This window comes from Pleurodeles waltl, chromosome 6 (assembly GCF_031143425.1).
Source record: "Pleurodeles waltl isolate 20211129_DDA chromosome 6, aPleWal1.hap1.20221129, whole genome shotgun sequence".
NCBI lineage: Eukaryota > Metazoa > Chordata > Amphibia > Caudata > Salamandridae > Pleurodeles > Pleurodeles waltl.
The window spans coordinates 1,119,392,152-1,119,417,990 of record NC_090445.1 but is presented as its reverse complement, the minus strand read 5'-3'; the positions used below and the strand labels follow the sequence as shown (position 1 = coordinate 1,119,417,990).

At 45.1% G+C, this 25,839-nt stretch overlaps 1 protein-coding gene across 1 annotated transcript in view; it reads right to left on the bottom strand.

Annotated features, from left to right (window-relative positions):
- LOC138300657 (ATP-dependent RNA helicase DDX19B) overlaps window positions 1-25,839 on the bottom strand; it is a 129,543-nt gene that overhangs the window by 34,236 nt on the left and 69,468 nt on the right. Inside the window, exons 8-11 of the mRNA XM_069240282.1 lie at window positions 17,793-17,907; window positions 7,527-7,704; window positions 6,651-6,888; window positions 6,363-6,525 (exon numbers count right to left, since the gene is read on the bottom strand). Of these exons, the coding sequence (XP_069096383.1) occupies window positions 6,363-6,525; window positions 6,651-6,888; window positions 7,527-7,704; window positions 17,793-17,907 (694 nt within the window). The remainder of the gene's footprint in view (window positions 1-6,362; window positions 6,526-6,650; window positions 6,889-7,526; window positions 7,705-17,792; window positions 17,908-25,839) is intronic.

Sequence of the window (25,839 nt, the reverse complement as noted above, 5' to 3'; positions counted from 1 at the left end):
TGGGTCTTGTTGAATCTCTCCACAAGACCACTAGTTTTGGGGTGATAAGGTGTGATGAACTTGTAAGTTACACCACTCTCATCCCACATGGACTTCATGTACACAGATATGAAGTTAGTGCCTTTGTCAAACACTACCTCCTTAGGGAACCCCAACACAGGTAACGATCCCCATCAGAGCTCTAGCTACCACAGGTGCACTCACTGACCTCAGAGGAAATGGCCTGGGGTAGCATGTGGCATTATACACCAAGACCAGGTCTATTTTCCGCGATTATGACTTGGTGGAATGTGTTTGGTAAGATCTGCTGTCCAGCTGACAGTTCACAGTAGTGCTGGCTCCTGTGCCTCTCACAGCCCCCACCTGTTGTCCAATGATGGTAACCCACTGCCTATACGTTGAAGTATTACCAGGCATGTGGGCTTTTGGCACCATCTCCTTATACCCCAGGGAATCTAGGGTCACCTCTGGCTGCTCCCCTAAGCTAAATGAGTCTACCTCCTCCCCAAGCGCAACAGTCGCCAACCAAGGTGTCTCCCGACCAGTAGAGGGCTGTGCCCTGTTGGGACAAGGTCACCCTTGGAGTGCCCATACATGTAGCACTCAGTACACTGGGCTACAAACCTCCCTTTTTCATGATCATTAAACCCCTTCTTCTTAGAATCAAGACTGGGACTGGTTACCACTACTCCCTTGGGAATTAATTTGGAGGCCTTGAGAGAACTCCTTACTTTAAAGTTTTCCTTCACATTCTTCCTTCTGGTTGGAACCCGGACCTCCTTTGTGGGTCCAGATAGCTTCTTGGACACCCTGGCATTGGCCCAGAGGTCCGCTTCCTCAGCAAGCTTCATGGAAGGTCAGTCAGCTTACTGTCAACTAGGCGCTGAAGTAATTCTGTTAAACAGACACTGAGAATGTACCCTAATGATTAAATTGCACAACCCAACATAATCATTAACTTTATTGCCCCACACCCAACCATTCAGTGCCTTGCAGGAGAAGTCCACAAAATCTACCCAGGATTGGTTCGGGTGCTTCTGGCTGTCCGTGAACCTCTGCAGCACTTTAGGGGTCAGCCCAAATTTTGCAAGTAAAATAGCTTTCACCAGGGGTGTGCTTGGTTCGGTCCCCAACCTCTAGAGTTAGACGTGTGTCCCTACCCACAGTTGGCATGTGTTTCCACCGACAGCACCCCCTCCTCCCAAAGCTCTTCAGGAACCTTGTGAACCCTCAATGCAACCTCATACGCAGAAAAACATTTTGTCTAGGCCATCTCCCACCACATAACTGGGCACCAACTCCTTACGTATGGGAACACTTTTCTCTCCTTCATGTACTGCGGGTATGCTGCCACCATCTCTGCTGGAATCCTCCTTTTTTCTTCCCAGTCCTTTTCAGCTTTTTTTCTCTTCCAAGACCCTTTCAGCCCTTTTCTCCTCTACCTCCACTTTTAATTTAGCCATCTGCAGTTTGAATTCTCTCTCTTCCCTCCTCTCTGCCAGTTCCTCAGGGGAGAGGTGTGGGAAGGGACTGCTTCCTGCACTGGCAGGAAGCTACAATTTAGGGGTCTCCTCATCCACTGCAGGAAGGTTCCTCAAGAGGGCCATCCTCCAGCCCATCATTCTCAGCTGTGGTTTCATACAGTGCAAGAGTACCCAGGTATTCAGAACCTTTTGCAACTGCACCTTCTTGGTGGCTCTCTTGGCAGGAAGTCATACTCCTTACAGAAGTGTCGGAGCTGGGCCACAGTGTACTCCTCTTTGTTGGCCAGCTCAAATTCCATGCTTTGTTTGTAGATCCAGCAACCAGAAACATGATTTTATTTTATTTTTTAAGAGGGGAAAGAAACAATCACAATGTCAATCAGGGAGAATTTAAAATTCAAATTGGTCTTGAAGTAGTGTACATCACACCACTGTATGGACCTGCACAAAAACAAGCCCTACCCTCAGTGCTGATATACAATGTTAGAAAATGGGTTGTTGGTTGATTGGGGTGTAAGCCCTGGTTGAGCAGCCACCACAATCCTAGTTAGGATAAGGCACAAGCAAACCCTGAATTACCTGTGCTCATCCTCTAAAACCTTGGCACAGAGCAGTCAGACTTAACCTGAAGGCAATGTGAAAAGTAATTGGGCAACACTTCTAACAGTAAAACAATAGAAACACCACACAAGGTTAGACAAATAGATCTGAATTTAATAAATAAAAAAGACCAAAACAAAAAAAATCCAATAAGTAGAAATGGAGATATGGAATTTCAAGGGTTTGAAAAAATAGCGCCAAGAAACGCTATTGGAGATATCTGGTATCGCTTAACCAGGACAAAGTCAGAAGTTCAGACCGACTGCGGGCCTTTTAAGAGAACCATTTAGGTCCACTGAACCAAGGTACCTCATATACTGGTTGCAGAGAGTTGCATGCATGTGTGAAGAGGCGTCACACCACCGAGGCAATGCATCAGTTCCGAGAAGAGGCGAGGCTGTGTTGCGAGGTCCTGCTGCGTCGACGTTGAGGATCCTGCCAACGAGGCTTGCAATACAAAGGCCGGTGTAGAGGATGCGTTGCACAGTCGAGATGTTGTGTTTGTTCCAATGAGCGGTAAAGCTGTAGTGCAAAGTTTTTTTGTCGTTGAGACCACGGTTGACGGGAGATGCAAGGGGCTTGTGCCGGGAGAAGCATCACGCACTGGTGCTTCCGAAGATGTGTCCAACCCAAGATGTAGGACGGGGCGGTGATGCAAGTCTGTTGAGATGGTATCAATCCATTCAACAGTGGTGTTCGAAGATGCACCACTCAGCCAAGGAGATGCATCACTCAGCACAGAATGTGTTGGTTCCGCTGAGAAGCCACCTTGAGCCTAATTCCAAGGGTCTAGAACTGGGGTGCATCACTTGGCAGGGTAGCCTCACAGATGGCAGGTGTAGAAGCAGGGTGGTTGGAAGTCTTATGTACCCGAGACTGGAGGTCAGGAGGCCAGCCAACTAGCCCTTGGAGTCACTCTGGGTTCAAGTGATGCAGGTTCAGTCCTTCTCACCCAGGCAGAGAGCAGAAGCCCAACAAAGCACAGTAAAGCAGGGGTCCAGCATAGCGCAGACCTTCAGAAGCACAGCAGTCCTCTTTCCTGGTAGAGTATTTACAGGGCCCAGACGTGTACTGAAGTGGTGGTGTCGGAGGCTAAATACTTATACCCAGTTAGGCCTTTGAAGAGGGGGAGACTTCAAAGACAGGCCTTTGAAGTGCACAGAGGTCCTGCCCTGGCTCACTACAGGGGGGTATTCAGCCTTTTGTGTGGGGACAGGACATAGCCTATTCAGTTGTAAGTCTGGCTGGGTCAAGCACAACTCTCCCATCCTGCCAGTATGGCCCATAACGCCACATCTAAGCTCCCATTGGGTGTGTGATTACATGTATGGGGTGGGTGAAGACTGGGGTTTGGGTATTCCCTATAGACAGCCAGACAGGCAGCAGAAACCAAATGGCAAAAGTAAGAGAAATGGCAGCTTTCTAAAAGTAGTATTTTCAGAATTGAAATTTAAAATCCTACTTCACCATAAGTGTGATTTCTAACTGGGATTCCAGAAAACCAAATTGCAACTTACACTTAAAAGTTGTAATAAAGGTAATTCCAATATTAGCCTATGGAAGAGAGGTCTTACGGTAGTGAAAAATGACTGGGAGTTTTTTTACTACCAGGACTTGGAAAACTTAACAGTACATGCCCTGCCTTTAAAACATGTTGCACCCTGATCTTTAGGTTGTCCAGGGCCTACCTTAGGGATGAGAAAGAGTCAGATAGATCAATCGTCATCACCATCATCAATAACTTTATTGTATTGTATATAAACCATAAAAGAATACAAATACAAAATATTACATTAAAAACCAAGCATGTATACAAATAAAACATTCATTTAAAAGTCCTGTAACAAATACCAATTATGCATAACAAATTATCAAATTGCAAATACAGCTAAAACAGCAACGTCTTGCCAAAAGAGCAACAAACATCAGTCATTCAACTATGGAGAAAAAGCAATGCTACCCTGCACATGGAAAAATCCCCTTTTCGTAATAGAGGTACTAAATTACATTTTGTAAAAAACAACAAAGTGCACTGTTCACCACAAGGGCAGACACAAATATCTCCAGAAGAGAACTGCCCTTGATGAAAAGACAGATCAAACCAAACGGAGGGACCCCGACCAGAAACAGGTCAATAACAAGTTCATACACATTGTGAACATACAACAGGTAAGGAGCAGGCCGCATTGACATTTGCATCATACAATACTGTCAGCTTTATTACCTTAGCCTCCCAAGCTGCCTGCCTACGTTTGAAAAAGCAATCTCAAATCCAGGCTTTATCCTTGTTAGAGATTAAGTGCAGATTATCAAACAAATGAGGGCAGCCCAGGGCTGTCATGGTAATCTTGATGTATTTTAGCCTTGGGACCAAACAGGCAGAATCACTAGTGAGGCAGTCCTGAATACCCAACCGGTTAAGAACAGACTCCTCACTGGCCAAAATCGCACACCAGAGCTCCAAGGGGTCCACATTGATACTAACCTGTTTATACTCTAAACCAAACTCCTGATGTAATGGAAAAGTGCGGTGGGGATGGCGGAACACCAAGCAACCAGCTGCAAAATCAGTTTTCTTCCACCTAGATACTCCTAACCTCTTTATAAGCCCATACCATACGTCACAGCAGGAAAACACTTCCTCTTCAAGACTTCTAGTATAGGGGCAACCAGCTTTCTCCCTATATTAGCAGCTAGGGAGAAGGTAATTTCTACTGTACTCAAAAACCGTGAGGCCCTACCTTTCAAACAGGGAAGGCAACTACAAACCTCATAAAACTCAAGTACCAGATATTGAAACAAACTTACTTTAGCCAGTGCATACCCTCCTATGGGCAGTGGACGGGTCTTAGTATTCTTAGGTCCAAAAACCATTACAAAAGTTTTGGTATAATTAGTTTCAAAGTCCAGACCTTAAATGAATTCAACAAAGCTGGCTACCAACTGCTTTAGCCCACTAGCCGTTCTTGCCAGCAGGACCACGTTGTCCGCACACAGCAAGGTGGGAATGGCACTGTTACAGACATGCAGTACATCAGCTCCTACAGAAGCCAAGTTTTTCTCTAGGCCATTAATGTGCAAGAGAAATAAAATGGGGGCGAGAACACACACTTGGCGCATGACACGATTAACTCTAAATGAAGTGGACTCACCAATTGATCCATACCTTACTTTTGTCCTATGGTCCTGGTGTAAAAGTCTCAAAAGGTTAACCAACCCAGCATCAAGGCCCATTGACAGTAAAGTTTCCTACAACTTCTGCCTGGCAACACAGTTGTGTGTGCCCGATAAATCCATGAATGCCAAATGGATTGGGGAGCCCTTCAAGAATATGTACTCAGCCATAAGGAGGTGACTATTAAGGCACTGTTGTACTGTGCCCAAGCCCTTCCTTGAGCCAAACTAGACCTGAGAGAGAATTTTATTTTCTTGCACTCAAGGAATCAAGCGCTTCAACATGATTAATTTAGAAGAGTCTTACAAGGAAATTGGGCGATAACACCTTGGTTCCAGGATGTTACCCTTTTTAAAAACTGGTACCACAACAGATGTTCACCAAGACATCGGGGCTCTACCCTACAGACAAAATTAAAACCATTAGTTAAAAGTGAAGACCAAAACTCTGGTTCCTTTATAAAGAGACCTACGGGATCCCATCCATTTCTGGGGCCTTATTGGGAAGACCTTCATAAATAGCCTTCGACACCTCTTTTAGCGAAAAAGGAGAGCTAAAATTCAGAGGCAGATTCACCTGCGGGTCTTCAACACATACAACATCTGACTCATAAATGATGGAAAAATGGTTAACCCAAGTTTCAGGGGTAATGTGTGACGTAACAACATCCGGTGAGTTGCCATTAGTTAGGCCTGCCCAAACCACCTGCTAAAAGGCCTGAGTATCCTTTTTTATTTTTTTTAAGCAGGCAGCCACAATTCCTTCCCACTGCTCTTCTTTGATTTTGGCCTTCCACTTCAAGGCCAGGGCATAAGCCTTTCTACAGGCAGGTACAACAGCCTGATCCCTAGGAGTTTGCCACAGGCATGAGGCATGGTTAAGGGGATAATTACGTGGGTGGCATAATCTGTGCTGCAGGCCCACTAGTAGCATTTAATTTACAGGCCCAGGGTACACATAGTACCATATTACTAGAGATTTATAATTAAATTAAATATGCCATTGGTGATAAGCCAATAATACCATGTCTAGGGGAGCGGAAACAAGCAATCACTGTCACATATTGAATGTAGCAAGAATCGGTGGTGAAGCAAATCACGTACCTCTTGCACAAACATTTGTCGTCACCAATACTTTCTCTTTAGCCTCTCGAAAGCGCTCAATCACAGCAGCTCGCTGTTCTACCATCATCTCACCACTCAGCAAAGCCACTTGGTGTCCTTCTTTGACCAGCTCTGCTGCTAGCCACCCAGCCGTCTTACGAGTCTGATGAAGGAATAAAGAGTTAAACTTTAGATGTTTCTGGCAAACTAAAGACACCTCCAATAAGGCAGTGGTATCCATTTCAAGAAACATGGTAAAGACTGAAAAACTTATTCTCCAAGACTCACATGACAGAAGATCATGGCTTGGGCTATAGTGATGGCCCCGTAGATGTTGCAGAGTGCCTGAACTTTCTCATCTCGGTTGTTGCACTGTACGTAGTACTGCTTGATGGTGTCTAGCGTCTCCTCTTCTCTCTTCAGTTTGATGATATTTGGATCAGGAACAACTTTTTGAGCAAATCGCCACACAGACTCTTCAAAGGTGGCAGAGAAGAGAAGCATCTGGCAGTCACGGGGTAGCATCCTGGGAGGACAGAATGGGAGGACAAAATGGGAGATGTATCAGGACCCCAAGAATAAAGGTTTCACAAAGCAATATATGTAACCTCCAGTACCTTTATGCAGCCTCCCCTCCTTTCCAAATGTATATGAAATATTTCAATAATGGAAGGACCAGGAACCTATACCACAGCTCTAGAAAGTTCAGCCGGTATCCAGCATACTCAATCCTGATACACACGGTCCTGCTTTACCATACACCCGAGTGACCTCACTCCCTTTTTCTCCAACTACCTGGACAAGATATACTAACTAACCTGTGTCTTTTGACCAACTTCTTGTTTTCAGTTTCATGAAGATTAAGCTGGTGGTCACTTGGTACGATAAGCATGCTATTCTTATGCCACTTGCATATGATCCCTTGATCTAGTCTCTTATGCACAGACACTAAATCCCCCAAATCACACCTGATGTTGCAGAAGAAAAGATTTGATCTTTGGAGCATTCATGAACACGGGGTAAAGGTCTGCTCAGGGACAGAAAAATAATAGGTCCAATAGCGTTGAACGCTATAGTTCCATTATAGGTTCTAATACTTGATAAAGACTATGGAATATTCAGAGATCAGGGGGATGAAAAGGAAGGAACATACCGAAATCTTACCTCTGAATACGGATGCTCTGATCTTGATGGCCTTGCGTTGCAATCATCACATCCGCTTCATCCAAGACAAACACCTTTATCTTTCTTGGATCGATAAACTTAAGTTTTGAACACCAATCCAGGACAGTCCCAGGTGTTCCAATCACAATCTGCTCCTGAATCTTCACCCCTCTCTCCACTGGCAGCAGCAAGGTAGTAGTGAAAAAAAAGTGGTACACATTAAGAGAGGAAATGAAAACCAAAATAAGAGGTTAAGGATCGGGGAATGATGCAGAGGCCGATAAGTGAAATGAAAGGGAGTTAACAAATTAGCAGAGGTAATTAAAGAAAGGGGTAGAACATTTGGAGCACAGAAAGAATTAGAAAGAGTATGCGTTGATACCATCAGAGCATAAAGTCGCAGCTTTTTACTGTAGGAGTACTTCCTATGAACGGAACTAAGGATTTGCTGCAAGTAATGTCTGTTTGCAAGGGTTACCCATGATAAAACAAACAGGATTTTTAGGATACAGCCAAGGTACTATTAGTGAAGGCCAGTTCATAGAATAGTTTTACAAAATGCAAAAAAGCTGGATTACAAACTTGGTACACTGGAGAAGACTCTAGAGTTCTAATCACCTAATATAGGCCTAACAATGTAGGATTCATTTGGGTTGTGGGATGTTCAAGAAACTGTAATAAGCCTCTATGGAGGACAACTGTGACTTACGAATGGCCTAGGATTATGCGGTATTCAATGGAGATGCAGAGGTTAAAAGCAATTTTTTATGTGCCAGAATTCTCTTACAATCGCTGTCACACGTCTCTTGGCACACTTGGTCTTGCGGGGTTCTAATAAACCATAATCCACATTCAATCATAATTGGCATTATTATCCTAAGTCTATCAGAATGTAGGGTGTCACATGAAATCTGCCATTGAGGTTGGTGTCCACTATAAGATTGTTCAGGTTATCCAGACTGCTGTGATTATGAGGACATGTAATACTTTAAGTAAATTATTAACTATAAGATTAGCTTTGGTGGTAGAGCTAAGTAGATGAAGTAATTCATTGTTTTAACCATTCTCACATGAGTTAAGCACTTGAGTTTTCCAAAAAAAAAAAAAAAAAAAAGCACGTCAAAGAAAAATAAAAACCAGGCACTTAACAGAACACTCCCCCCGAACTGACAATAGCCACCTGAATTGGCTTCAGACTATAATACCAGTTATTTTTCACATTAACATGTACCGAAAATGCAAAAGACACAGCAGGCAGATCATAAGGAGGAAACAGTGGTGCTCAAGGACAAGTACTGTTACGGCAGTCACTTTTTCTTACCCTTCTTCGTTCCAGCCTCCATTTCTCCAAAAGACAAACCCTTTCATCATATCACGTGGAGGTAAGAACACACATTATTTTCTCTCATGTAAAAACTGAGCTATTGCACTGCCTAAATGTAAAAGATGATATGCTTAAAGCACCCTGAAGTAATCGGGCCAAGAACTAAAGAATTAACTGTAATCTTCCAGCGGGATGATCTGGCAATGGTGTAAAATGGAGGAGGGAGGAAATGATCTGTTAGGTGCAAAGACTTGTTTAATCAACAGACACTTCAAGTTACCCCTCTCTAAGAATCAAAAACAAATTCATCCACAAACCAAGGCAGTCTTTTATACGAAGGAGGTGTCGGGAAGCAGATGTGGGCTATTTCTCTGGAAAGGATGCTCATCGTTGAGACTGTTCTATCCAATAGATGGTGAGCTTCAGTCACCGCCAACATCTGGGTGAAAGTTTGTGGGCCTAATTCAGGCAAAAAACTGGCTTGTCTACAACTTGCTCCTGGTGTGAGAAAGCATCTCACTAGGATTCCACTTGCTTCACTGGTTTGCTGCTGCCAGACGCTCCGTCTTCAAGGTATATAACAACAACTCTGCATTGCCCCCGAGGAAATCCAGGGCAATGGCATATTCTACATCCAAGTATAGTTCCAAAAACACTCCAGGAACAGAGTCACAACTAGCAGCACAACTGATTAGCTCCTTCTCTACAAGAAGTAGTGCATCAGTGGACAATCCTTTAAACAAACTGAAAAATTATTATATTCCCTCTGGGCAATGGCAGAAAATATCCAAGAACATCCTTTAGGAAGGAAGTGAAGACATCAATCGCCAGACCCAACACCTAGCAGCCTCACAAAAGCAGACAAACTGTCAAAATCACTTTACCCTCTGAGCCTATCCAAAATGTACGATCCTACCACCATCACTTATAGTAGAAGTTACTACCTGTCTGTACAGAAATGGCAACATGTCAATTTAAGCCTCCGATTATAACCCGAAAACCGTCAACCAGGTTTAACAATTGTTAGTATCCTGAAGAACATGGACTTCACACAAGCTCTGGGGTGCTACTCAGAAGAAATCTCCTTGGGTCAACTTAGCATCCAACACATTTAACACCATCACGCTTCTCCCACCAACCTCTGTGACACATCTTTCTGACAATTGACTCCATCCTAGATCTAGCTTTAACAATAATTTAACACTGTACTTTCTCCAATGATCTCACCCCCATCTCAGTGAACCCCACCCCACCAGTAATTCTCACCTGACTTCACATCTTGTTCCAATGAAAGAGAAAAAATAAGAGACCAACGCTTGGTGCCCAAATCTCCCCCCCCCCCAAAAAAAAAAGGTTACCAGAAATTACATGCCCAACCTGTCTCCAAAGAAAATTCAGACATCTGTGTTTTAACTCAATTAACACACCACTAAGAGTCTACATGCCCTTCTCACAAGAGGATTTACTTAATTCACCACTCAATGATACGGGGGCAAGCTAGAGGACAGAAAAGGAAAATGTTACTTACCAGTAGACATCGGTTTGTGGGATGTAGTGCTGTAGATTCACATGCTGTGCATTATCCTGCCATCTAGTGTTGGGCTCGGAGCTTTGCAACTTGTTTTCTTTGAGAAGTGTTTGAGTCACGGGATCGAGCGGCTACTCCTCGGTGATACTGCGCATGGGCATTGAGTTGTTAGATTGCATTCAGCAGGCAGGCGAGAGATAAAGTGTAGAGAAGTACAGAAAGGAGTATGTCCATGCGAATATAACTAACTATATACAAGCACAAAGTAACTGCAACTGTCACAAGCTTCTGGGGAGGAGGGAGGGAGCATGTGAATCTACAGCACTACATGCCATGAACAGATGTCTACTGGTAAGTAACATTTTCTGTTCGATGGCACGTGTAGCTGTAGATACACATGCTGTGCACAGACTGCAAAGCAGTCCCTCCCAAAAAATGCAGAGGCTAACCTGTGGGAATTGCAGTTGTTTGAAAAAGTGTTCATAGGACAGCTTGTCCTACATTGGCTTGCTGACGAGCCTGTATATCTACGCAGCAGTGTTTTGTAAATGTGTGGCGTAGACAAGGGGAGGTGCTTCCCATAAGTCAGCTAAGTGACTATTTCCTAAAAATTCCATAGTGCTGCCCTTTTTCCTTGTGGAACTGCTTTAGCAGTAAGTGTAATTGCCTTTTTGCTTTAGCATAACATATTTGTATACATTCTACAATCCATCCAGCTATGCCATTTTTTGTAATAGGATTTCCCTTGTATGGTACTGAAAAAGCTACAAAAAGCTGTCTAGTTTTCCTAAAGCTTTTTGTCCTGTCAATGTAATACTTGAGTTCTTTTAATATTTAATGTGTGGAGTGCTCTTTCTGCTACTGAGTATGGTTGTAGGGAAAAAAATGGCAAGTCAGTATTTTGATTAATGAGGAATTGAGACAACGTTTGGTAGAAATTTAGGGTTTGTACGAGGGACTAGTTTGTCCTTATGTATTTGTAGCTCACTAACATATCTTAGTGATGTAATAGCAACTACAAAAGCTACTTTGTAATAAAGGAATTGTAAATGACATGAATGAGGAGGCTCAAATGAAGGGCCATTAGTCTAGTGAGTAAAATATTAAGATTCCAGGTAGGTACTGGGGGTAGCCCGGGTGGAATTACTCTTAAGACCTTCCATGAAAGCTTTAATGACTGGTATTTTGAATAAAGAAGTATGTTGTCTATTTTGTAAATAGGCCGCAACTGCAGCTAAGTGCAACCGAATTGATGTCGAAGCCGGATTTGCTTTTTTTTTTTTTTTTTTTTTTTTTTTAAATCAGGGTGAAGCACATAAAGAATTTATCTTTCACCGAAGGTGTTAGTGGATCAAAGTTTTTAGATTAAGAGTAACAGACAAAACGTTTCCATTTTTCTGCACAACAGGCTCTAGTTGCTGGTCTACCTGCCTGTTTTAGAATGTCCATACACGGCAGGTAAGTGAAAGTAACAGAATTCTATGACTTCAGGAGCCATATTGCAAGGTTGAGTGATTTCCGGATATCTTATCCGTTGTAGATTTTGAGTGAGAAGATCCGGTCTGTTAGTGAGTCTCTTGTGCAGTACTTAGGAGAGATCCAGTGGAACTGTAAACCAAGGCTGGCGAGCCAATGTGGGTGCTACCAGGATCATTTTGAGAGAAGTTTGCTTGGGTTTGCACACCAGGAATGGAACGAGTTGGAGAGGTGGAAAAGCGTAAGCAAACGTCCCTGACCAGTTAATCCATAGGGCATTGCTTTTGGACTGGGGTGTGGGTACTTGGATGCAAAGTTTTGCATTTTGAGTTTTTTGCTGTGGCGAACAGGTCTATGTGAGGTGTTCCCCACCTTTGAAAGTAATCTTGAAGGACGAGTGGGTGGAGCTCCCATTCGTTGACTTGTTGGTGCATCCTGCTTAGCAGGTCTGCAAAGTTGTTGTCTGTCCCTGGGACCTATACTGCCAGAAGATGAATGTGGTGATGAGCCCACTTCCAGATTGTTTGTGTTAGCAGAGACAACTGGAGAGAGCGTGTCCCTTCCCACCTACCCTGTTTTTGAAGACAATGCATTGTGTTCATGTTGTCTGTGCGAATCAAAACAGATTTGTGTGCATTAAGTGAGGCATAAAAGCTTCCAGGGTTAGCAAGACTGCTTGAAGTTCCAAAACACTGATGAGTATGGTCTGTGGCTGGGGTCCCATGATCCCTGCACTGAGTTTGTTGAGATGAGCTCCACATCCTGTAAGGGACGCATTCTAGGTCAGAACTATTTGGGGGACAGTGTCTTGAAAAGGCCGTACTTTGAGTAGATTGGTGGAATTCCACCATAGCAGAGACATGTAAGCTGGATGCTCTACCAACACTAGATCCTGAAGATGACCCTGAGGTTGCGACCATTGGCAAGTGAAAAATTGTTGTAGGGGACAAACATGCCATCATGCCTAGAAGTCGCATCAATGTTTAGACTGTGTACATTTGATTGACCTGTATTCGAGAAATTGTTTCCCGAAAATTGTGAACATGTGTTGGATTAGGGTAAGCGATAGGGCCCATTTGTCTGACGTCATCTATGTCCATTGTTGGTGATGGAGGAGGGGGGGAAATGTGGAGCTTGTCAAAATTTGGCTGCAGAGGGTGAACCACGAGTGTTGGTAGTTTTTCCTCTGCCCTGAGAGCTATTTTCTCTATATGTTCCTCTGAAAAACCCTCTAGATTAGGAGGAAGAGGCTTGACGCTGCTGTGAGTTGGCATGATCAGAGGATGTGGTCCCTCTGTAGCCACCCCATATATCCATACACTGAGCGGTGAAAAAACCTTGTTTGGTTGATTTTATAAAGCACCCATGGCTTAAGCTGTTTTTTTTCTTTTTTTCTTTTTGTTTCAAGAGTGGAGTCAACCTGGGACCCAAATAGGTGCTCTCCATCAAAGGGCATATTGAGGACAGCTTATTGGACTTCTAGTTTGAAACCAGATCACCTTAACCAGGCGTGTCGCCTAAGGAGGATAGTGGTGGTAAACCCTTGAGCGGCTGTGTCTGCTGCATCCTGTGGACATCTAATTGAATTAGTCAGAATTGTCGGACCTTCAGAGACCATTTGCTGTGCACGTTTACAGTGTTCTTCTGGGAGGTGTTGAAGGTGGTCTTCTATTTTGTCCCAGTGAGCCCCAACATATCTCGCAAGCAGTGCCTGGGAATTGGCAATGCACCAATGATTGGCTGCTTGCGCAACAACCCTTTTTCCTGCAGCATCAATTTTTTTAACTTTCTCTGGAGGAGAAGACTCGCCAGTAGCCTATTTACTCTTTTAGTGGCTGTGGTAGGGACAATGGAATCTGGAGGGACTTGTGACCAGATGTATATTGGGTCGGATGGAGCTGCCTTATATTTTTTCACTACCCATGGTGTAATCTACGGGAGTGCACAGGCTCTTTGAAAATGTCTTGGACATGTCAAAGCATTCCAGGTAACATAGGGAGGAATTGTATGCCTCTGTATGTTGTGGTGAGGGTATCAAATAGAAAGTCTTCTTCTATTGGATCCTTGTGTAATTGCACATTGTGATAGGCAGCAGCCCTAGCTATTGCTTGCTGTTACCCAGTGGTGCCCTCTGGAGGGGAGGGGCAGGCAGGATAGAGATCTGGGTCTGTATCTATAATAGGATCCGGATCATAGGTTTCCCAGGGGTCAGAGTCTTGTGGAACATCCCCTAGATCTTTCCTACCTTATACAGGTGAACCCTGTGGTGTGTAATGTTCACCAACTTAAGAATTAAGTGAGTGAGGTGGAGGAGAAAGAGGAGGTGGGGATAAGGGAGATGGCGGCAGAGCTGGGTGAGGAGCCGCTGCTGGAGAAGCTTCTCCCTTATGTGGCTTTTTAGGAGGTGGTGAGGTGTCGAGATCTTCTTGAAAAGAAAGCTTCTTCTTTACAGAAACCGTGGGTGAAGCCACAATTCTGCCTGTGTCTTTTTTTTATTTGAATTTTGCTCTGCTATAGTTTCTAAAATCGTTTTAATTGGAAACAATGAAGCCAAATAATGGACAGTCTCAGCTGTTTTCGGAACCAAATTTTTGTGGTGGTGTAAACCTTGATTCCGAAGGGATGGATGTTGTACTCTCACTCGGTGCCGAAGTTCTGGGCACTGAAGTAGTCGGTCCCAAAGTTTTCGGTTCTGAAGCCTTGGATGTTTTTGGTCGTACGAATGGAAGAGGTCGATTGTGACGACCCAACCACAGTCTTTCAGGATTTCAGAGCTGAGCCCGAGGCAGCTGAATCAAGCTTCCTTGATCGACCATGGCCTGAGGGCAGTGGTGGTCCGGGGACCTCATTTGTGAACTTCTTTACTGTCTTTATGGAAGGAGGAGAGGTAGTTTTTTTTGTGTTTTTTTTTTACTCACGACTCGCGCCAAAGTGATTCCTGGTTCTCTATGTTGGATTGTAGGTCTGAGTCCCAGTCCTCGATGGAGAATACCCCTTCTTGCTCCAGCTCCTCCTGTGCATGTTCATCCCCGAAAATATCCGGGGTGTTGTCTGGTCTCGAGTGTGCCATTTACAGCCTGCTAGCTCTTCGGTCCTGAAGTGTTTTCTTGGACCAAAATGAACGGCACGCATCACAGACCGCTTTATTGTGGTCTGGGGAAAGGCAGAGGTTACACACTTGATTGTGATGTGTGTGGAAATCTGGCATGGCACAGAGGGCAAAATCTAAATGATGTGTGCTCTGTCAGGGTCTCATATTTTTCCGGGCACCTGGAGACAGGCCTGGGGCCGGGCAAGGCTGGCCCCAAAGGGTACGCCGTTGAGATTTGACCTGACTCGATCGAGATTATGAAAAAGAAAACCCGATCGACTTACAATACCACTGATGGAAAGTTAAGATACAAAGAGGCTTGAATCGGTTTGGGTGAATACGGAGCAAGCAGAAGCACGCTCGAACCAGATGGCGGAGAAAAAAACAATCTAACAAAGAACTCTATGCCCATGTGCAGTATCACCAAGAAGGAGGAACCTCTCGATCCAGCGACTCGAAAACACTTCTTAAAGAAAACAAGTTGCAACACTCTGAGCCCAAAACTAGAAGGCAGGATAATGTACAGCATGTGTATCTACAGCCACACATGCCATTGAACATTAGATTATCTACAGATCAAAAAACACAAGGCTGAGGCCACTGGAAACAGGACAGTTAATAACAATGGTTCCAACATAGGGAACTGTAAGCTTTGTCCTGTTGTAATTCATACTAATCATAAAGAACACAAAACACAGAGAGCTCGGAACAATCTTTAAACATAGGTCATTGTGATATCACTTTTCTTAGTTACAACACCTCAACATAATAAACTGTACCCCTACAATCCTTAATATTTCCATTATTACAGACAATAGGATTAAACATGCCCTTTCTTCCCAACAAGCAGTGAATCTGAATCTTATAGTTCTCCTGATGATCTCAACCATAACCAAAAACACAACATTTTACATGAAATGTCTTCTTCATACCTCTAGATCATGGGTGCTCAAAAACATTTTCCTAGGGGACAAAACGTTTGGTCTGTGGGGTAACAAGGACCGCACTGATGTCAGTACATTGGCAATCAGGGGCGCAGGAGATGTAGGGTGGACGTAGGGGAAGCAACATTTACATCTAGTGGCTAAATTGCACCTGGGATCAATCTCTACGGCCCCAGTTAAACACATGTTGTGATCCTAGACAATTGTTTTATTTCACTTTGCTTGCATTTTCTTAATTATCACATAAAGGAGGACCTCAAAGTACATGACTTCAGGATGTGCCCGCTACAAAACCTTCTTGCGTTTGATTTTATAAACTATTATGTTGTTTACGTATAATAGCAACCCACGCAGCCAGAGGGTTCCTCTTAGTTCATTATTGCCATTGCTGTCAGGTTGGGGGAGGTATGAATGTTTTTACGTTCATGTTTGAAAACTCTCCCTAAAAAAAAAAAAAAAAAACGACTTTTCAATGCACAAATCACCAGCTGATGTACTAAGGTGAGGTGTTTCTGTATGTTAATGAAATCCACTTTTTTGAATTTTGAAGGGACCTTATCACTTTTTATACATTTGCTGCAAGATGTATTTAAAAATGAAGGTGTTCCTAAAGTAAAGTGGTTGGCGACACACCTCCTGTGCATTTTTTTTTTTTTACTTCTATTTGCCTGTAAATAAATGCTTGCCATGTATTTAGTATCATTATGAAAGTTAGTGCTCTGTAAAAAACAGCAGCCCAGTGCTGCTGTTAACCAGGGCCGCATGTAAAGGTCAAGAGGGCTGCATGCTTTGGGTATCTGTGCTCTAGATTGACTAAACACTAATCAATATCCATGATCACCGCCTATCCCCACTATTTCTGAATAAGACATGGCTCAATTAACCCATATTTCTTGGTTATTATACACTGATTATTTGGTGATAGTTGCTATGGCGGAGTTGGGATTGCAAGGAAAATTAGGTGTTTTTCTTAACTACTGTCAAAGTAAAAAGCTTACAGTTAATTTGGATAAGATGAAAATAATGGTGTTGGGAAAAAGGAAGGGGGCATTTTCCTGGTACCTGGGAGGTGATAAAGTAGAAATGGTTGATAAATATAAATATTTAGATATGTGGTTTGACTCTGAATTAAAATGGTAAGAGCGTACTGAGTCACTAAAATCCACGGCATTAACATCGGTTTGGGGATTAAAGCAGTTTAGTGAAGTATTGAGGACCGTCTCTTTGTCCCGTACTTTCTGCCTTTAATGCCATGGTGCGTCCTCAATTTCAATATGGGGTGGAAGTTTTAACTTTTGCTGGGAAGTCGGATTGGGATGCGGAAGAGGGTAAATGTGTGAAATGACTGCTTACACTCCCCCACCCTTCAAAGCTTTCCATGGAACAGACAATACAGGTCTCAAACTCGAAACAGGTGATACATTTCCCTATATCTTGTATATTTGCTCGTTTACCCGAAATGTCTGATGTTACAAAGATATTCTTTAATATGACACACACCGGCGTCCAGAAAACAGGTTCTGTATAAAACCTAGTTGTAATTTTCTATTGACTTCAATGGCAATGATTTGCCTCTTGTAAAGAGCTCAGACAAGCAATTTCAACACAGCAAATACAGTGGAGATGGCCAACAAAAGAACCCTTTAAAGTGTTCTGGTTATGTTGACTTTTAAGAAGCACTAACGACCTGAGAACCTCCTTCTCAGGAGAAATCTCCGTAAGTATGTTACTTGCTATTGTTGACCCAGCATGTAAACTTTGTTTTACTCAAGTCCTTTCTTCAATGATACAGACTAGCTAATCAGAATATGGGATTACTTGTGATGTCAAAATGAACAAGATATGAAACATTCTACATAAAATGCTATCAATCTCTGCAGTGGTTCCATATATGAAGACTCACACTTGTTTCCCCGCACAGCATATGCCAACTTCAACTCTGGATAGAACTTGCCCATCTGTTCAATCACTTTTCCTGTCTGAAGAGCCAACTCGTAGGTAGGGGATAAACACAGGCTCTGCAAGAAAAGATGGTGCATTACACACAGGTTAAAATCATTCACAGCTTCCAGATTTTTAGTTAACAAAGGGCTGTTTATAATTTGAAATCATGCTACCATCACATGTCAAACTTCTACAGTACCATGTCTTGTAACACTTCCAACAGAAACTGCAAGTCTAACATCCCCTCAAATACCACCAAGTTTTTTTTTATGGTGTTACTGAAAATATGGAAAAAGGAGAAAGCCCACTTATGCTAATGCATGAATTAGGAGGAAAATATGCAGAATCGTACATGATCAGAGAAGAATACAGGCCTAGAATGTTCATGATGTCCAAATAGACAGCCAAGGATAGAGAGGATGTAGGGGTGCAAGGACTGGGACAAGCAGAAACATTTATTCATAATGCAGCTGAAAGCAGAAGGCCACAACACGAAAGCTTGAAGCATAACTTGCTAACACATGTACAGGGAGGGCGCACATTCTGATCGACGCTCCCAAGGGAAGTGTACACCATTGTGGTTTTGGGAAGGGAACACAATAAGCTTTTATGCTTGAAGGCCAACAGCTGTGCAAGGGAGGATAGACAGAAATGTTTCCAAGCGTGGAGTTAGCTGAGGAAGGACAAACTGATAAGGTTCAGACCTGAGATCAAAAAGGCACTGTGGTTATTAGCAAATGTGTATAACAGATGTGAAACATATGCTTTTCTGTAAATGCGTAATTAGATGCTTTCCCAAGGAGCAATATTGCTTTATGCTAACGTAAGTAGAGCTAACAATGTACCAACCAAGCACTTAAGTCGAAATGCATGGCAGGTGGTAAGATGCATTCAAGGTATTGTAAGCACCTAAAAGAAGTTGTTTGTGATGACAGAGTTGAGTGTGGTACCAGTCACTCAGCTGTGCTTCCCTCCCGGCAGTTATTCATAAATGCTCATAATGTTTGCCAGAGTTGTGTTGTTCTTTCATTTCCAGAGTCCACAAAATCTGGCGTAGCAAGCCAGGAGCGGTCTTCTGTTCCCCAGGCTGCGGCTGAAGGAGGCACCGCCTGCACTGCTTGAATAGAACACTGCGCACAAATCAGGTGAGCACACAGCTGCCTATTCAAACAGGCAGTCGGGGTTCCAGATGTTGCTGTCCTAAAGGGTGAGGAGAGGTTGGGCTTTGTCCCTTATTTTTGAATTGCATGATTCTTTTTGGAAACTGTAGGAAGTTGTCTCTGTATGTGCTATTTCAAAGTAAGGAATAGCATGCACAGAGTCCAAGGGTTCCCCTTAGAGGTAAAATAGTGGTAAAAATAGATAATACTAATGCTCTATTTTGTGGTAGTGTGGTCGAGCAGTAGGCTTATCCAAGGAGTAGTGTTAAGCATTTGTTGTACATACACATAGACAATAAATGAGGTACACACACTCAGAGACAAATCCAGCCAATAGGTTTTGTTATAGAAAAATATCTTTTCTTAGTTTATTTTAAGAACCACAGGTTCAAATTTAACATGTAATATCTTGTTTGAAAGGTATTGCAGGTAAGTACATTAGGAACTTTGAATCATTTCAATTGCATGTATACTTTTCCAGTTATTGACAAATAGCTATTTTAAAAGTGGACACTTAGTGCAATTTTCACAGTTCCTGGGGGAGGTAAGTTTTTGTTAGTTTTACCAGGTAAGTAAGACACTTACAGGGTTCAGTTCTTGGTCCAAGGTAGCCCACCGTTGGGGGTTCAGAGCAACCCCAAAGTCACCACACCAGCAGCTCAGGGCCGGTCAGGTGCAGAGTTCAAAGTGGTGCCCAAAACACATAGGCTAGAATGGAGAGAAGGGGGTGCCCCGGTTCCGGTCTGCTTGCAGGTAAGTACCCGCGTCTTCGGAGGGCAGACCAGGGGGGTTTTGTAGGACACCGGGGGGGACACAAGCCCACACAGAAATTTCACCCTCAGCAGCGCGGGGGCGGCCGGGTGCAGTGTAGAAACAAGCGTCGGGTTTGTAATGGAAGTCAATGGGAGATCTAGGGATCTCTTCAGCGCTGCAGGCAGGCAAGGGGGGGGTTCCTCGGGGAAACCTCCACTTGGGCAAGGGAGAGGGACTCCTGGGGGTCACTCCTCCAGTGAAAGTCCGGTTCTTCAGGTCCTGGGGGCTGCGGGTGCAGGGTCTCTCCCAGGTGTCGGGACTTAGGATTCAAAGAGTCGCGGTCAGGGGAAGCCTCGGGATTCCCTCTGCAGGCGGCGCTGTGGGGGCTCAGGGGGGACAGGTTTTGGTACTCACAGTATCAGAGTAGTCCTGGGGTCCCTCCTGAGGTGTTGGATCGCCACCAGCCGAGTCGGGGTCGCCGGGTGCAGTGTTGCAAGTCTCACGCTTCTTGCGGGGAGCTTGCAGGGTTCTTTAAAGCTGCTGGAAACAAAGTTGCAGCTTTTCTTGGAGCAGGTCCGCTGTCCTCGGGAGTTTCTTGTCTTTTCGAAGCAGGGGCAGTCCTCAGAGGATGTCGAGGTCGCTGGTCCCTTTGGAAGGCGTCGCTGGAGCAGGATCTTTGGAAGGCAGGAGACAGGCCGGTGAGTTTCTGGAGCCAAGGCAGTTGTCGTCTTCTGGTCTTCCTCTGCAGGGGTTTTCAGCTAGGCAGTCCTTCTTCTTGTAGTTGCAGGAATCTAATTTTCTAGGGTTCAGGGTAGCCCTTAAATACTAAATTTAAGGGCGTGTTTAGGTCTGGGGGGTTAGTAGCCAATGGCTACTAGCCCTGAGGGTGGGTACACCCTCTTTGTGCCTCCTCCCAAGGGGAGGGGGTCACAATCCTAACCCTATTGGGGGAATCCTCCATCTGCAAGATGGAGGATTTCTAAAAGTCAGAGTCACCTCAGCTCAGGACACCTTAGGGGCTGTCCTGACTGGCCAGTGACTCCTCCTTGTTGCTTTCTTTGTTCCCTCCAGCCTTGCCGCCAAAAGTGGGGGCCGTGGCCGGAGGGGGCGGGCAACTCCACTAAGCTGGAGTGCCCTGCTGGGCTGTGACAAAGGGGTGAGCCTTTGAGGCTCACCGCCAGGTGTCACAGCTCCTGCCTGGGGGAGGTGTTAGCATCTCCACCCAGTGCAGGCTTTGTTACTGGCCTCAGAGTGACAAAGGCACTCTCCACATGGGGCCAGCAACATGTCTCTGGTGTGGCAGGCTGCTGGAACTAGTCAGCCTACACAGACAGTCGGTTAAGTTTCAGGGGGCACCTCTAAGGTGCCCTCTGTGGTGTATTTTACAATAAAATGTACACTGGCATCAGTGTGCATTTATTGTGCTGAGAAGTTTGATACCAAACTTCCCAGTTTTCAGTGTAGCCATTATGGTGCTGTGGAGTTCGTGTTTGACAGACTCCCAGACCATATACTCTTATGGCTACCCTGCACTTACAATGTCTAAGGTTTTGTTTAGACACTGTAGGGGTACCATGCTCATGCACTGGTACCCTCACCTATGGTATAGTGCACCCTGCCTTAGGGCTGTAAGGCCTGCTAGAGGGGTGTCTTACCTATACTGCATAGGCAGTGAGAGGCTGGCATGGCACCCTGAGGGGAGTGCCATGTCGACTTACTCGTTTTGTCCTCACTAGCACACACAAGCTGGCAAGCAGTGTGTCTGTGCTGAGTGAGAGGTCTCCAGGGTGGCATAAGACATGCTGCAGCCCTTAGAGACCTTCCTTGGCATCAGGGCCCTTGGTACTAGAGGTACCAGTTACAAGGGACTTATCTGGATGCCAGGGTCTGCCAATTGTGGATACAAAAGTACAGGTTAGGGAAAGAACACTGGTGCTGGGGCCTGGTTAGCAGGCCTCAGCACACTTTCAATTGTAAACATAGCATCAGCAAAGGCAAAAAGTCAGGGGGCAACCATGCCAAGGAGGCATTTCCTTACACAACCCCCCCCCAAACGAAAGAGGATGAGACTAACCTTTCCCAAGAGAGTCTTCATTTTCTAAGTGGAAGAACCTGGAAAGGCCATCTGCATTGGCATGGGCAGTCCCAGGTCTGTGTTCCACTATAAAGTCCATTCCCTGTAGGGAGATGGACCACCTCAACAGTTTAGGATTTTCACCTTTCATTTGCATCAGCCATTTGAGAGGTCTGTGGTCAGTTTGAACTAAGAAGTGAGTCCCAAAGAGGTATGGTCTCAGCTTCTTCAGGGACCAAACCACAGCAAAGGCCTCCCTCTCAATGGCACTCCAACGCTGCTCCCTGGGGAGTAACCTCCTGCTAATGAAAGCAACAGGCTGGTCAAGGCCATCATCATTTGTTTGGGACAAAACTGCCCCTATCCCATGTTCAGAGGCATCAGTCTGCACAATGAACTGCTTAGAATAATCTGGAGCTTTTAGAACTGGTGCTGAGCACATTGCTTGTTTCAGGGTGTCAAAGGCCTGTTGGCATTCCACAGTCCAGTTCACTTTCTTGGGCATTTTCTTGGAGGTGAGTTCAGTGAGGGCTGTCACAATGGATCCATATCCCTTCACAAACCTCCTGTAATACCCAGTCAAGCCAAGGAATGCCCTGACTTGAGTCTGGGTTTTTGGAGCTACCCAGTCCAGAATAGTCTGGATCTTGGGTTGGAGTGGCTGAACTTGGCCTCCACCTACAAGGTGTCCCAAGTAAACCACAGTTCCCTGCCCTATCTGGCATTTGGATGCCTTGATAGAGAGGCCTGCAGATTGCAGAGCCTTCAAAACCTTCCTCAGGTGGACCAGGTGATCCTGCCAGGTGGAGCTAAAGACAGCAATATCATCAAGATAAGCTGTGCTAAAGGACTCCAAGCCAGCAAGGACTTGATTCACCAACCTTTGGAAGGTGGCAGGGGCATTCTTTAAACCAAAGGGCATAACAGTAAACTGATAATGCCCATCAGGTGTGGAGAATGCTGTTTTCTCTTTTGCTCCAGGTGCCATTTTTATTTGCCAGTACCCTGCTGTCAAGTCAAAGGTACTTAGGAATTTGGCAGCACCTAATTTGTCTATGAGCTCATCAGCTCTTGGAATTGGATGAGCATCTGTCTTGGTGACAGAATTGAGCCCTCTGTAGTCCACACAAAACCTCATCTCTTTCTTTCCATCTTTGGTGTGAGGTTTGGGGACTAAGACCACTGGGCTAGCCCAGGGGCTGTCAGAGCGCTCAATCACTCCCAATTCCAGCATCTTGTGGACTTCCACCTTGATGCTTTCTTTAACATGGTCAGATTGTCTAAAGATTTTGTTCTTGACAGGCATGCTGTCCCCTGTGTCCACATCATGGGTACACAGGTGTGTCTGACCAGGGGTTAAGGAGAAGAGTTCAGGAAACTGTTGTAGGACTCTCCTACAATCAGCTTGCTGTTGGCCAGAGAGGGTGTCTGAGTAGATCACTCCATCTACTGTGCCATCTTTTGGGTCTGATGACAGAAGATCAGGGAGAGGTTCACTCTCTGCCTCCTGATCCTCATCTGTTACCATCAACAGATTCACATCAGCCCTGTCATGGAAGAGCTTAAGGCGGTTCACATGGATCACCCTCTTGGGGCTCCTGCTTGTGCCCAGGTCCACAAAGTAGGTGACCTGACTCTTCCTCTCTAGTACTGGGTAAGGGCCACTCCATTTGTCCTGGAGTGCCCTGGGAGCCACAGGCTCCAGAACCCAGACTTTCTGCCCTGGTTGGAACTCAACCAGTGCAGCCTTTTGGTCATACCAAAACTTCTGGAGCTGTTGGCTGGCCTCAAGGTTTTTGGTTGCCTTTTCCATGTACTCTGCCATTCTAGAGCGAAGGCCAAGTACATAGTCCACTATGTCCTGTTTAGGCTCATGGAGAGGTCTCTCCCAGCCTTCTTTAACAAGGGCAAGTGGTCCCCTTACAGGATGACCAAACAGAAGTTCAAAGGGTGAGAATCCTACTCCCTTCTGTGGCACCTCTCTGTAAGCGAAAAGCAGACATGGCAAGAGGACATCCCATCTCCTTTTGAGCTTTTCTGGGAGCCCCATGATCATGCCTTTTAATGTCTTGTTGAATCTCTCAACCAAGCCATTAGTTTGTGGATGGTATGGTGTAGTGAATTTATAAGTCACTCCACACTCATTCCACATGTGCTTTAGGTATGCTGACATGAAGTTGGTACCTCTGTCAGACACCACCTCCTTAGGGAAACCCACTCTGGTAAAGATACCAATGAGGGCCTTGGCTACTGCAGGGGCAGTAGTCGACCTAAGGGGAATAGCTTCAGGATACCTGGTAGCATGATCCACTACTACCAGGATATACATATTTCCTGAGGCTGTGGGAGGTTCCAGTGGACCAACTATGTCCACACCCACTCTTTCAAAGGGAACCCCCACCACTGGAAGTGGAATGAGGGGGGCCTTTGGATGCCCACCTGTCTTACCACTGGCTTGACAGGTGGGGCAGGAGAGGCAAAACTCCTTAACCATGTTGGACATATTGGGCCAGTAGAAGTGGTTGACTAACCTCTCCCACGTCTTGGTTTGTCCCAAATGTCCAGCAAGGGGAATGTCATGGGCCAATGTTAGGATGAACTTCCTGAACAGCTGAGGCACTACCACTCTCCTAGTGGCACCAGGTTTGGGGTCTCTGGCCTCAGTGTACAGGAGTCCATCTTCCCAATAGACCCTATGCGTTCCATTTTTCTTGCCTTTGGACTCTTCAGCAGCTTGCTGCCTAAGGCCTTCAAGAGAGGGACAGGTTTCTTGTCCCTTACACAGCTCCTCCCTTGAGGGTCCCCCTGGGCCTAAGAGCTCAACCTGATAAGGTTCAAGCTCCAAAGGCTCAGTTCCCTCAGAGGGCAGAACTTCTTCCTGAGAAGAGAGGTTCCCTTTCTTTTGCTGTGTTGCAGTTGGTTTCCCAACTGACTTTCCTTTCCTCTTGGTAGACTGGGCCATTCTTCCAGACTCCAGCTCTACTTGTTCACCCTGTGCCTTGCATTGTGCTCTGGTTTTCACACACACCAGTTCAGGGATACCCAGCATTGCTGCATGGGTTTTTAGTTCTACCTCAGCCCATGCGGAGGACTCCAGGTCATTTCCAAGCAGACAGTCCACTGGGATATTTGAGGAGACCACCACCTGTTTAAGGCCATTGACCCCTCCCCATTCTAAAGTAACCATTGCCATGGGATGTACTTTTCTCTGATTGTCAGCGTTGGTGACTGTGTAAGTTTTTCCAGTCAGGTATTGGCCAGGGGAAACCAGTTTCTCTGTCACCATGGTGACACTGGCACCTGTATCCCTCAGGCCCTCTATTCTAGTCCCATTAATTAAGAGTTGCTGTCTGTATTTTTGCATGTTAGGCGGCCAGACAGCTAGTGTGGCTAAATCCACCCCACCCTCAGAAACTAGAGTAGCTTCAGTGTGGACCCTGATTTGCTCTGGGCACACTGTTGATCCCACTTGGAGACTAGCCATACCAGTGTTACCTGGATGGGAGTTTGGAGTGGAACCTTTCTTGGGACAGGCCTTGTCTCCAGTTTGGTGTCCATGCTGTTTACAGCTATGACACCAGGCCTTTTTGGGATCAAAGTTTTTACCCTTGTACCCATTGTTTTGTGAAGAGGCTCTGGGCCCACCCTCCTGTGCAGGTTTTTGGGGGCCTGTAGAAGACACTTTACTATTTTTAGTTTTGGTTGTCTCATCACCCTTCCCCTGGGGAGTCTTTGTGACCCCTTTCTTTTGGTCACCCCCTGTTGAAGTCTTGGACACCCTTGTCTTGACCCAATGGTCCGCCTTCTTTCCCAATTCTTGGGGAGAAATTGGTCCTAGGTCTACCAGATGCTGATGCAGTTTATCATTGAAACAATTACTTAACAGGTGTTCTTTCACAAATAAATTGTACAGCCCATCATAATTACTTACACCACTGCCTTGAATCCAACCATCTAGTGTTTTCACTGAGTAGTCTACAAAGTCAACCCAGGTCTGGCTCGAGGATTTTTGAGCCCCC